Raw genomic sequence first — 14,290 nt, forward strand, 5'->3', positions numbered from 1 at the left:
ATTAGTCAAATTGCACATACATATGTAACGCTGTTCTGTTCAACCATTTACGTGGCATATTTGAAATAACTGCTAGATAAACAGAGCACAAGATAATTCGCAGAGAGCAATGTAATTCTCCACCGAGTGTGTATTATTCGAGGGTAATCTTACACGTATCGCGGTGTACGAATATTTCGTAGCCGAAGAGACAAAGACGATATTCGCGGATAAAATGTGCTCGCGATTGTCTTTCGTAGGCGTAATTGTACCGTAATAGTTACACGGGCAATCAGCGCCTTGGTGTGCAGGCTCGTTCTCTGTACAAAAGGAAATCAATGCTCACACCAGCAACGACAGCGATTGTGTGTAAAAATGAAATGGGGCATTGGGTGAAAGTACTCTTGGCTTGGAGGTCTTATATCAGATCAGTCTGCCAAGAGCCGTGCAGGATGTGGATGACAATTTTTCTCTGCTCCTAATGACCAGATCTCTGCCTGACTCCGACAGAGTCATACACACTTTTGTTAGAATTATTGTTTAACAAAATTATGATACCAGTGTCGTAGTACAACAACAGTCGGTTCAGTGTACGTGTGCAGTGAAAGGGATTAGTAAAACGAAACGTGGATTTTTGCAGAATGTTGCAGTTGGTATGGATATGGTGTTTGCTTGTGTCAGTGGCAGATTTGACATTGGCTTTTGATAATGGTCTTGTGAGAACGCTGCCCATGGGCTGGCTTGCCTGGGAACGATTTAGGTGCAACACAGATTGCAAAAATGATCCCGATAACTGTATCAGGTGAGAGTGTTAATTTTCAAATTTATCTTCTCACTTTCTTCAGCTTTCTACAATATTGATTCGAAGCTAGTTTATTTGGTAATCTTTCGTCGAAATTATAGTGTTATTATAGATTTTTAGAACTTACGAATGCTTGATAGTACAGCATGATTCTATATGATAAAGTGAAACTTCATTAGCATCTCTGTTACATATCTCTAAATCTATTACTACCAACTCCAGTTGGTAGATGATTATCATGAAATGCAAAATTCAATTTCATTCTCAGAATGACCTATATAAAGGACAATGTAAATATGAAAGTTTTGTCAGTTATTGTTTTTTAAGTAAAGGGATAATTAATCAAATCAAAGATATTGTTAGAAGAATCTATGAAACACAAGGATCTTTTATGTTGTGATTACATTGATGAATGTGGAAAAATACATTCTAAGAAAAATTTAAATGTTGTTCTTTCATAAGATGTTGCTTAGAATAGAACTGACTAGCATTTGATTCAAATCAAGGATGCATGACATCAACAATGACACTTAATAAAATTATTTAGAGCTGTGACATAGTTGTTTCGTAAATTTCTATTGCAAAGCTTAAGAAAATAATTATTGTATGACAGAAGTTTAAAAATTACTTAAAACTCAATTTTTACATTTTATAGTGATCGGCTCTTTCGCACAATGGCAGACATTATTGTAGCAGAGGGCTATGCTGCTGTTGGATATGAGTATGTTAATGTTGATGACTGTTGGTTGGAAAAAGACAGAGATGTTGATGGTCAACTTGTACCAGATAGACAAAGATTTAAACATGGGATGAAAAGTCTTGCAATGTATGTTCCTATAATTACCTTCAACATAGGATATTGATTTCCTATACTCACAATTCTCTATTTTGGCTTTGTAGATTCATTCAAAGGGTCATAAATTCGGGATTTATGAAGACTTTGGTAACTATACATGTGCTGGTTACCCTGGTATATTAGGATACTTAGAAATAGATGCACTCACTTTTGCATCTTGGGATGTTGATTATGTGAAACTAGATGGTTGTTATTCCCATCCATCTGAAATGGACAGAGGTACAGCTTAAATTATTATACATATAGTCAATTAGAAACAAATTCTACTTAACTGACTTTATTCAATAATTTTATCAAATATTTTAGGCTATCCTGAGTTTGGGTTTTATTTAAATCAAACAGGTCGGTCTATGGTCTATTCTTGTAGTTGGCCAGTCTATCAAATTTATGCTGGAATGCAGGTCGGTCTTTATAATACCATCTGTAGAATATTACATTAGAACAGTCTTTGAGAGTATATAAATTTCAGCCAAACTTTATTGCCATAACACAACATTGTAATCTTTGGAGGAATTTTGACGACATTCAAGATTCCTGGAACAGCCTAGAAACCATTATAGATTATTATGGAAACAATCAAGATGCGATTGTACCAAATGCGGGACCCGGTCACTGGAACGATCCCGACATGCTGATAATTGGTAACTTTGGTCTAAGTTACGAGCAAAGCAAAACACAAATGGCCTTGTGGGCCATTCTGGCGGCGCCTCTATTAATGTCCGTTGATTTACGAACTATCAGGCCCGAGTACAAAGCTATTTTACAGAATAGGAAAATTATTGCTGTGGATCAGGATCCACTGGGCATTCAGGGTCGACGTATCTACAAAGTTAGTTAATTAAATATTAGTAATAATGTAGTATGTGCATGAAAATTGAACAGTAGCGGGGAAATAGTGTGGGTTTCGGAATACGTTAGTAAGAGTTCTACTCTACTGTTTAGCATAAAGGCATTGAAATCTGGGCGAGGCCGATAACTCCCATCTACCAGAATTACTACTCTTACGCCATAGCGTTTGTAAATAGGAGAACGGACGGCACACCGTCCGATGTATCTGTTACACTAAAGGAGCTTGTGCTCCAGTATCCTGGAGGATACAATGTGGAGGTATGCGTTTACGGAACAATCACGATTCTAAGATTTAATTAGTTTAAAATAAAAACTGCCAAAATAATTCTGTTTCCAGGATTTATACGAAGATGTAAATTACGGCGTTCTGACGCCTCAAACGAAAATAAAAGTCAAAGTGAATCCATCCGGTGTTGTGATATTGCGGTGCGACTTGCATTTAGAAGACGTTTTTGATACGAATCAATTTCAACAATTCTCGCCTTCGAATCAACTCTTTAAAGTCAGACAGAATTCGTTTAAGTGACACGAATTGAACAATTAAGAAATTTCTAATTGTAATTTACCATTTTTATTGTACTTGACTACACAATGTTACCATACTTTGTTAAGAAAGTAGAAAATAAAGAATTTTATAATCTATGAAAAGTTAATTCATTCAGAACATAGGCAATCTTGTTATGTACACTAATAGGCTGTTATCGTGTGGAATGTATTAAATCATTGTTTAGACAAACACCAGGCGTACGCGTTATCAAAAATACGTTGCCATGGCGAAATCTCGTATTTCACCCAATCCAAGGCCACTGCCACATTTGTGTACATCGTTCAGGATGTGGCATCATCGCGAGATGCCGTCCATCCGCGGAACAGATACCAGCAATACCACCTAAGGTAATACAAAATATTTGATACATAATTTCGTCAGATTCAAACACTGATTCCCTATCATCCGCATTGATATTTACACATAAATACACGAATTCTCACCTGTACTACCATTAGGATTAAGAGGATATTGTTCGGTTTGGTTGCCGTAATCATCAGTATACCTGATGGCCAGGCAATTATTGTTTTGAAGCTTCTTCAACGTATCATCGTTTCTGAAAGTAAATCTTCCCTCGCCATGTGCAACCCACACGCCTAATACGCTATTTTCCATTCCATTCAGCATTATGAATGGTGACTTATCAATTCTGACCGTACTCCACCGACACTCAAACCTCTCGGATAGATTATGATCTAAGAAAACCTCTGGTTCTTCAACATTACCTGCGTTAGAAGGAGGATATGATCAAGCGTGTTAATGAAATTCATGAATTTCGCAAGCACAAATTCCTTATGCTGGATACATTTTATTACTCAACAGAACATACCGGTTTCGTTTCCTATCCATCCCAACAGGGACATTAATTGACATCCGTTACAAACTCCTAAACTGAACGTGTCTTTACGAGAGATAAATGCTTCCAATTGCTTCTGTAAAGACGGATGGAGAGGAGACTTGCTGCCCATCCCTTGGCTGAGCCCAAGACATCTGAAATTATAGATAAGTTTAAACCAATTATACTTAATGCAGTAGCAGTAATAATTTCCCTCTACAATAAATGAACAATGTACCGGCATAACTGAAGCCACCAGGAAAGATGACACCTTTGAACCTGTCAAATGTTACTTTGTTGTCTAATAAATCTTGCATTGCCACATCATAAACCTCAAAGCCGGCTTGCACCAAGGCTGCCGCCATTTCCCTATCGCCGTTTATGCCTTCTTCTCTTATCACGGCTACGGTGATCTTTGCTGTAGAATCGATAGAAACTATAAAATTTGCTGTGACGTAAGCAAATACTAGATAACAATTTTACGAACAAGTTAAAGTTTTATGAATCCTAACAGGTTTTACATCAGGGTTAAAGGACAACTTGTAAACTGGCGCAGCTCTATCTTTGAGTCCATCAAACTCTTGTAATGCACATTCCACATTTGTTTGACGACGTTCTAATTGGTAGCTAGTTTCTTCCCATAGAGACATCAAGGATAACACCGTCGAATCCAAGACAGTCCGATTTTGAACTTTGACATTTATCTAAGAACATAATGTGAAAGTAATTATAAATGCTCATATTAAAGATTTCGCATAAAATTTAGAGTAAATACTTTCGAAGTCATTCCAAACTTTTCAGATCGTCCAATTGAATATATAGGAGCATTAAATTGTTTGAACACATTTAACACGTGTTGGTAATTTTCTTCATCAACTTCCAATATCCAGCCCACTTCTTCGGCGAATAAAACTTCTATAGGTGTTCCAGATTTGTGGGAAATATTAACGTCCATTCCAGACATACCAGCAAAACACATTTCTAAAAGACACGTGATAAGTCCCCCATCGCTAACATCGTGTCCTGCCAATATTTTTTCCTCTGTAAATAGAAAAAAAGTATTTTTTGATATCTTCTCAATATAATGAAAGAAATATTAAAACATTATAATTCACCTGCAATCAACTGTTGCGTCGCTTTGAAAGCATTTTTCAATAAATCGGCATGTCTCATATCTGGAACATCGTTACCAAGTGATTTATACACCTGAGCTAAAGCCGTACCGCCGATTCGACTTTGTCCATTAGACAAGTCGACGAATAACAAGCTGCCATTCTTCCCTGTCGCAGGTGCTTTAAAGTCTGGCGTTACCACCTGCAATATGAAACTGTTAGTTGAATATAAAAACCTAGATAAAGATGTTTTAACTCTTACTTACATGTCGGATATCCGGACAAGGAGCATAACAAGAAACTACAAGTGTCCCTGGCGCTTTAACAACATCTTTACCAATTCGAGCAGCCATGCTAAGAGAATCTTTACCTCCGTCGATTGCAATGCCAAGTTCGTTCATCAATGAACACATAGCAGAACACGCATCGTATAGTGCAGCACCCTCTCCTGGTAATTTGGCAGCCCACATCCAATTACCGCTGCATTTAACATCCTATAGTGTGTAAACTTTAGTAAACAAAAAAGTTCAATTTACGTTGATACACCTAATACCTTTAAATTTGAGATTCGCGCGAATACTAAATTGCTTAAGGCCTCTGCCACGGTCATGCGAGCTCCAGCTGCTGCATTTACTAGACCCTTTATTGGCTGTTCTCCAATAGATGTAGCTATGCCAACCTACGAAGATTTGCATGAAAAAATATATTGCTAATAATACTATTTATTAACAAATTATTTCTCCGTTTACCGTTGAGAAGTAAGAGACTGCAGTTACAGCAACATCGGCAAGAGGAGTATGCAGAGGACCAACGGTCAACCTTATTAGTTAAATATCGTTTGCTGCCAACTGAAGACAAACGCAAGACTCTTTCCAAAGCAGATTGTACGGTCAAATCTGTTGGAAGTGACAAAGAAGGTAGTTGTATGTTTCGCCTCTGAAAGTTGAACGTCTGCGAAACCAAAAAATTATGTTTAGTTTCAACTTTATCACAAATTAATATGTTCTTTGATATTTCTGCACGTTTACCTTACGCGGCATTTTCCCGAGTACCAATTCTAAATCTAAATCCACCGGATGTCTCTTCTCATCCTTATAATTTTCATTTAGATACTTTGATACGTTACAATCGATTTCTTCAGAAAGAATGACCTTTCCATTTCCGGTAACAGTTCCTACGAAGTTGATAGGACATTTCTCTCTAGCTGCTATTTCCTTGAGTAAGCCAGCATCTTCAGGTTTACATAGAATTGCATCATTCTCTTGATACTCAGCACCCCATAATTCCAAAGTACTGATGCTTGGATCACCTAGCTCAAATTTCTTGGTGAAGATAACAGCGCCAGCAGGTTCTACCAATTCCTTTAGAACGTTGCCTAATAGTATTTGAAACATACAATGATTTAATTGTCTTATCATTATGATATAATTATATGAAAATAATACTCACCATTCCCTCCCGCTCCTTGATCATGTATACTGAGTATTGGGTTCTTTTGTCCCATTTCTGTACATGCACGAACCACTCTGTTCAGTTTCTGCTCCATTTTCGGATCACCCCTTTGGACTGCTCCAAATTCGAGTTCTGATTTATTATCGCCTTGTACCTAATAACTCTGAATTATTTAGTTGAACACAGAAAGAATGATGTTAATGAATGATCGTAATCAAAATACTTCGATGGAACTGGCTGAGCCACCTCCCACGCCGATTCTGTATACAGGACCACCAATTTTTATTACTTCCATACCTAAAATAATTAATCTTCAATTGTTATGCATTGCATTCGCTTATCTTTAACCCAGACCTTTTGCTGGTGCAACTTTCTGTGACATATCAGTGTCCATTGTACCCAAGCCTCCGCTAAACATTATGGGTTTAATCCATTCACGACGTTCCCCAATATTATCTATCATTCCAAAAGAACGAGCAAATCCTGTTATTAGTGGTTCTCCAAATTTGTTGCCGTAATCGGATGCACCGTTACTAGCTTCAACTATAATCTCTAATGGACTAGCCATGTTGCTAGGGTATGGAACATCTTTCTCTTCCCATGGCAAGTCGTACCCTGTCAAATAAATAAAATGGTTGGTAAGAACAATAATCATTTTTCGGCATCCACAAATTTAAAAAAAAAAGATAAAACGAACCTGGGATATGTAAATTTCCAACAGAATAACCAGCAGTTCCAGCAATATAATATCCTCCTCTGCCAATGCCTTGAATATCTCTGAGTCTGCCTCCAGTTCCAGTTGTAGCACCACTGCAAATTACAATTTAGTGTAATTACAAATAAGAAATTAGTCAGTATTACTTACCTAAATGGAGCAACACCAGTTGGAAAGTTGTGAGTTTCAGCGGTAAATATGAGATCTTGAGTAACATTTTCTAAGTGGAAAAAGCTACATTTGTTAGTCAAAGTAGGTCTTAATGTCTTGACTTGATATCCCTTGATTGCACTACTGTTGTCACTATACTTAATTGTGTTATTCGGATTCGAGTGTTTCGGGGCTCTATAATCATACCAAGTAATGATTTCTTCATCTCTTCATTGTCAATAACTACGTATCCTTTAAAAAACCAATGACGACTATGCTCGCTATTAGATTGCGCTAAATCGAAACATTCGACACTGGTCGGATTTCGTTTCAATTTATTAAGAAACAGGTCTGTATAAAAATCTAAATCCCAGTTATTGAATGCCAAACCTACATAAAAAATAAAATGAGTTTTATCTTGAATAATATATTGTATTTTATTTTAGATATGTACCTAATTTTGAATTAACTTCCTCCAATGCTTTTCGTCCACCTTTGAGGACATCCACTTCAAACCAGTCATCAGGTCTAAAACCATGATCAAATGTTTCTATCGGTTGCATGTACCTACATTGAGTCATTTTATTTCTCTGCTATCTGTACAAAAATATAAAATTATAAATACTGCTTCATTTGTATTTTAAATGACGAATTTTATACATACAGTATCTTCCAAGATTTTATCAAGTTTTCCATTGTTTGATGCAGTATCTAATAGTTGCTTCAATTCTTATTATCTTATGCAGGTTGACAGACTTACAAATTGTAAAAACAAACAGACTTACAATCTGTAAAAACATGAGATATTAGTTATTTATATTATACTATTAATAATAATTATTTATCTAATGGTTTGCTTTACCTTGGACCAATTTCAATAACTAAGCTACCATCCGATTTATGATCAAATACACTCTCACTCTTTAGGCAATGTTTTTCGAATGGAGGAATAAGAATCCATTTTAATAGTTTCAATTCTTCATCACTTAAAGACTCCTTAGTTTCAACATAGTAGCACAATTCTGTCTCCAGTCCAATTATTGACTTAGATAATAGAACCAGACTGTTGAATTGGTTTCTCAGATGTCCGGATCTCAACCCAGATGATTTGTAAAATTTTATGATACCCATTGTCTATGAACAAAAAATTACAAATAAAAGAAACACAAAAGAAAATAAAGTGTAGAAAGAACACAGTACAGTGATGCAGATCGACCATAACAATCGACCCCCCTGGTATAGAATTAAATGGAATCAGTGTGCTATCTTTATTTATCAGTGTGGTAATTGCAAAATAGAACACCCATGTTATTTCAAAACTAAACAGAGTTTAAGTTTAGGTCAAATGGACATCTTGCTCAATGATATTCTTATCTGTCTGAGATTATGTGTGGTGTGTCTTCACATTTTACTGTGATTGTAAGCATCTTTTTGATGCATCTGTTCTTAATTATTGGTTGTATGAATACAGGCTTAATATTAATAAGAATAAATTAAATTTTATTAGAGATATATTTATGGCTTTCATATTTCAAACTTGATTAATATACATGTGAATTTACAGAATAAAAATTCATCTCTTGTTAACAAAATCTGCAACTTTACTTTGAGACTTAATTTAAATATATGTATGTATATGTATGTACATATGTATACAATGCATAATGTATACCGTATACTAAGTGCAAAAACAAATCTTTTTTTAATGATTTAAGACAAGTTTATTTATTATATAACGAGTATACATAGTAACTTACAGTATCATCTGCACGTATATACAATCTCAAAACCTTGTATGCTTGTAATTATTCCACGCAACAGGTTCTTTTAGTTACCACGTTCAACTGTATGACACATAACCTTCCTGTTTCCTACCACGTGCTTTTAGGTTTATCAACAAAAAATTGTTACATGCGAACAAACATTGTTTCTGTAGAAATTACGTCAAGATTTATGAATTAATTTATTAGATCGCATATTAATAATTCTCTCAATTCATTCGTAATTCTGTTAATTTCTTTGATCATAAAAAGTAATACATGATTTACAGTCTTAACAAACATATTTATATAATACTTATGTAAAATAGCAAATAGTTTACTTAAATACATCGTTTCGTTATAAAAATTTTTACTATCTAAATCGCTTATCCGAGGAAATCATAATTGTTAACATCTTCAAATTGTTGATTCTGTGAATTACCAGGTGCCATAGGCCTAGTTGGCATTTGTCCTCTGGCAGCAACAATTTGTTGTTGTAGTCCAAGTACTTGCCTGTATGGTGGTTGTGGCTATAGAAAAGAATTAATATATGTAAACAAATTAATTATCTAATGGTTTAAATCAATTGTACGTTGTCATACTTGTTGTAATAAATGTCTGAGACCCATATTTGAACCAGGGCGCATCAATCTTGGCGCGTTTGCCTGTTGATTGGCCATACCGACAGGATTAAGAGCTCTTTGCGCTTGCTGAGCCTATAACAAAATCTTTGTTCAGTTTCTTCTAATTGCAAGTAAAATATACAATGAGAGAAACAATCTTTCACAATCAAAGCGCTTCACCTCTAACTGTTGTTTATACTGCATTTCTTGCTGTTGTGCTACTTCCAAATTTTGTTGAATCTATAAATGAAATTTATGTACATAATATCAGAGTTCAATACTTTTTGTTAATATGATTTTAGCATTTTTCATATTTACATTTACTTCTAACTGAGACTTATATTGTGCTTCCTGTTGCTGTGCAGCTTCTAGCGTTTGCCTCAAATGTTGGATTTTCAACAGGTTCTGACGCCTAGCTATTTCCAAGTCATCGAACGGTGGTCTCTGTTGGCCTATCATTGTGCCAGAAGGTTGTGCAACTTGAGGTCCAGTTATTTGCCCGGTCTGCTAATATATTAATCATACAGTTTTTTATCCAACTAATGTCATTTTTATTGTGCTATTCACCTGCATACTAATTTGGCTTTGTGGTCCAACGGACGATGTCAATGTTTGTTGTGCAGCGTTAGTGGGGACAACATTTTGAGTTATTTGACCTCCTCCCATTGCCATAGTGTTTGTTTGAGACATAAGAATGCCACCTTGCGATGTGCCCGTGGTTGGCATGGGTCCAGTTATCGCATTTCCTTGTGCAGGACCAGCCTATGATATTTAATTAACACATGTCTATTTCTGGAAATCGTTAATTGACCATATCAAAATGTAGACTAACTTGTCCTTGTCTCATGGAAGCGTGAGACGTTTTCTGTTGCTGAATTACTTTTCGAAGACGGTCCACAAAACCTGACTGATCGTTTGGAATAAATCCTAAATATGTTCTTTTTTCAGCCGTGTACAGGAGAATAAGTACTTTTATGTCGCAAGTCGATGGTGGCGCAGGAAAGGTGAAGTGAACACAACCTGCCTGTAATTTGACTGCTATTTCGATGTCTGATCAAATTAATATATTTTATAAAAATGTATATGGGATACTAACAAATCCGGAGCTCATAACTTTAGTCAAGGATTCCAGTGCCTCGCATTGTGCTGGATGGAACAAAACGGACTTAGAATTCTTCAGATAAGATCCACCAATGTTGCCTATCAAATGTTTAGGCATCAGTTGCATAAGGAGCTTTTGCGGCCAGGTGTCGGCTTTCCTATAAACCAATCGAGAATATTAACCTGACAAAAATGCTTATAGCACAGCTATTTATTCCCAGAAGGGACTTACAATTCTGGATCGCCGTCTTTAGAATTTGCAGAAACATGACAAGGTAGATGTCTGGTCTGTTTTTGCGTATCCGCAGGTGCTTTAGCTTTCTCAACCCACTCGATCATGCCGTGCCATATCGTATGTCTTTCTCTTGGTGCTGAAATCTGTGGGCCAGCTACAGGTCCACTACTTATATTACCCTAGAACAGTCACATACTTATAAAAGATTCTCCAATTAAAATGAATAAAAAAAAATCATGCAAGATACTCTTTAAAAAACTACCTGTGCTTGAGAATGTAGCACTTGCTGCTGCTGAGTAACCGACGATACCGATGCCTGTGTTTGCGAAGTAGTAACTGTTTGTGGAACTTGAGTAGGCACGGATTGACTAACGCATGATACTGTAAGTTGCGGCGTGCCCTGTCCATGATTTTGTTGGGCCGACATAGGCATCGAAGACTGTTGTTGCACATTTTGCTGTTGCTGTTGTTGCTGCTGCAATTGCATCGTGAATCTCACTTGCTGATGCTGCTGTTGTGTAAGTTGCTGCTGTTGCTGTTGTTGTTGCTGCTGTTGCGCATTGGCAGCCATAACGTTGGTGTTGGCTACTGAAAGTGCATGCAACATGTGAGTACTATGAAGAACTGAAAAGAAGTAAGAAGATCGAATTTTTAACACGAATAATATAAAATGATCCTATATGCTGTGATACTGTCTACAATTACTGGCGATAATAATTAATACTACATCAAATAAATACGTTAATTATATTGCAAATCAGCTAAGCACTTTTCTACTGACTAAATTTATTAAAAGTTTGAATCCATTATTACCGTCCATTCTTTGACCAAATGGTGTTACATTAAGACCCAACGAAGGAGGCTGATTTAACTGTGCTATCAAGGCACTGCTCTGAGGATTCGCGGCTCCAGTGTTTCCTGGTGTCACAAAAGGTCTCCATCTTGGGCCTGTTCTTGTTTGTGCTGGTGGGTGATAAGTTGGTGGAGCGGATATTTGAGGATTGTAGGGTGGTCTTCCAGTACTCATAACAGTCGGAATTGGTACCACCGTTTGATGAACTGGAGCAATATTTTGGGGCGTTTGATTTCTGAATGGAGGACCTTGTGACTGGGTTGGCTGAGCAATATTTTGTTGAACTTGATTCGTATTTGGACTGTCATTGCTTTGCAATGGGCTCAACGGAATTTGTGCAGCTGTGCCCGGATTGTTATGAACAGCACCGCCAATTGGAGGACTAACAGGCCTTTCTTTCAAATTGTAATTACGTAGCAGCACCAAATGTCGTGGATCTTTAGCATAATTTTTAGTTTGCGACGACTGTAGGTCACCTCCAGCTTTTTCGAACATTTTAAACAGTGCGGGTATTTTTCTTGGTGATAATATTGAAAGATTAATGTTCCTCTGTAATGAGAAAATATTGCTATAGATCTATGATACAATTTGTATATTGAAATTATTTGTATTTGTGTACCTCTTGATACAAAGTAGCCACCTGCTCTATGGTATGGCCAGCAAATTTATACGACTCTTGTATGACCGTCTGATAAGGAGGAGAATTACAAATCAGAATACAATGTTTCTGTGATGCTGTATTCGGTTCACGTCGTAACTGTAAGTCCTCGAAGCATTGCAATCCAGTAGCAAGACCTTCTCCAATATTTGCATACGACTCACCTTTCCCACCAACCATCCTATTCGATTATAAAAGACCTCATATAAACAGAGAAACTATTACATAACAAATTGCATTACTTACTCTAACTTATCAAGAACAAGTTGTAACTTGTGAGGATTGGCATACGGCCCAAAAGTTTCTGTACATGGTGCTGGCAAACAGTCGGCAGCATGGTATATCACTATACCATACAATGTTGAACTATTCTAAAGAGAAATAGAAACAACTTATTAATAGTCATCAAATTTAATACAAATTACATTGATATTTATCAGATGTAATTATATATTCTGCAATAAGATAATGAACCATTTATTATTTTACCTCGGACACATATTCCCTATCTTCGATGGGACCTTGATTGAAATATCTGTAAAATACAAAAATTGCAGATGAATAAATGTAAATGCAAAAGGACCCTATTTTATAAAACAAAGCATAAAAATACAAATATGTAACTTAGAACATACTCGAGCGTTGGACCCACATAATTAGTTCTGAGATCATTAAGATAGGCTCCATTTACAGCTGTGCCTTCAATGACAAATATTACATCTGCCTGCGTTCCATGTTCCGTAGGACCAGCCACCATTTTTGTTATATTATCTGCCAGAATATGAAAAATATGTAAATGTTAATAGACGTACTTACTCTTGGCAAGAGTCGGATTATTAATGCTTCTAATATGAAAGATACAAAAAAATAAAAATTTTACAGTATTTTTGATACAAACGTTTACAATCTAATAAAAATGAATTGGACTTGCTTAGAATTTACATCAGACTGCTCGTAAATTATACTACAAAGTATGTGTTTGAGAGCAGTTAAAAGTGACAGCTGATATTTGTCTATGCAAACAATACCACAACTTTGTAGGTTAAAGACATTCTTAACAATTCCACAAAATTACTAATTACCACAATTGCATTAAATCGTCAACCAAACACAAAACGATGCTTAACAATCATTAAATGATTTATTAACAGTAAATATTACGCAGTGAAAACATTTATAACATGAAAGTATCGAAGTTGGTTTTGTGTTTCTAAATTCTCTCTACGTAATGAGTTGGGAATCAGCACTGACAAATTTTATTTAAAGACAAAGATAAATTGTTAAAAATTGTTTTATACCTCAAGTTACATACAATCTAATAATTACTGATATTTAATATTCTTGTCAATTAAACTGAACTGGTAAAACAAAAATCGTCTAAAGCAATACCAGAATATATATGTTATTTTGGAAGGTTGGTAATGCAAACTTGAGAGCTTAAAGCTTGCTTTCACAATGTTCAAATTATTGAAAGAATGTCATATTAGCTGAAACTGCTAGCCAAAACAGAGCTTTTAAATTTCGCCACAGGTGACGCTACTGTTTGGCAAACAGTTTGGGCATTTTGCCACTGACTAATTGGCGCTGTACAGTAACTAAATAAAGCTTCTTGATTCTGCCACTAGCACCGCCACTATCGTAGAAAAAGAAACAGAAAATAAGAATTTAAAGATTCTATTATAAATTACTAAATTACTATTAGAAGTAGTATGGACATTTGTACTAATTGCGTAAAAATTGTATTAATCAGAAATACGTTAATT

The 14,290-nt window shown here is 35.9% G+C and overlaps 2 protein-coding genes and 1 pseudogene across 8 annotated transcripts; 1 reads left to right on the top strand and 2 right to left on the bottom strand.

Moving 5' to 3' along the window:
* The first annotated feature begins 588 nt into the window (after window positions 1-588).
* LOC143260925 (alpha-N-acetylgalactosaminidase-like) lies at window positions 589-3,134 on the top strand. Its single transcript, XM_076527516.1, has 7 exons — window positions 589-781; window positions 1,437-1,611; window positions 1,682-1,856; window positions 1,944-2,038; window positions 2,107-2,466; window positions 2,580-2,744; window positions 2,824-3,134. Exons 1-7 carry the CDS (start codon window positions 621-623, stop codon window positions 3,010-3,012), a joined length of 1,320 nt encoding a protein of 439 aa, XP_076383631.1. The 5' UTR covers window positions 589-620; the 3' UTR covers window positions 3,013-3,134.
* LOC143260924 (phosphoribosylformylglycinamidine synthase-like) lies at window positions 3,035-8,665 on the bottom strand (annotated as a pseudogene).
* Window positions 8,666-9,291: 626 nt separating this feature from the next.
* Window positions 9,292-13,980, bottom strand: LOC117228300 (mediator of RNA polymerase II transcription subunit 25). 7 transcript variants are annotated; one of them, XM_076527514.1, is made up of 15 exons: window positions 13,826-13,980; window positions 13,163-13,298; window positions 13,017-13,062; window positions 12,774-12,898; window positions 12,489-12,708; window positions 11,830-12,418; window positions 11,279-11,601; window positions 11,014-11,195; window positions 10,777-10,939; window positions 10,513-10,704; window positions 10,248-10,442; window positions 9,999-10,187; window positions 9,861-9,920; window positions 9,660-9,773; window positions 9,292-9,587 (listed from the first exon to the last, which is right to left on the bottom strand). In XM_076527514.1, the coding sequence occupies exons 2-15, from the start codon at window positions 13,282-13,284 to the stop codon at window positions 9,444-9,446; spliced, it is 2,664 nt and encodes an 887-aa protein (XP_076383629.1). In that variant the 5' UTR covers window positions 13,285-13,298; window positions 13,826-13,980; the 3' UTR covers window positions 9,292-9,443. The 7 variants fall into 7 exon arrangements, with proteins under 7 accessions (XP_076383629.1, XP_076383628.1, XP_076383627.1 ...); XM_076527513.1 differs by having other exon boundaries at window positions 9,999-10,184; window positions 11,279-11,604; XM_076527512.1 differs by having other exon boundaries at window positions 11,279-11,604.
* Between the last annotated feature and the right edge of the window lie 310 nt (window positions 13,981-14,290).

The sequence above is a fragment of the Megalopta genalis genome, unplaced genomic scaffold (assembly GCF_051020955.1).
Source record: "Megalopta genalis isolate 19385.01 unplaced genomic scaffold, iyMegGena1_principal scaffold0025, whole genome shotgun sequence".
NCBI lineage: Eukaryota > Metazoa > Arthropoda > Insecta > Hymenoptera > Halictidae > Megalopta > Megalopta genalis.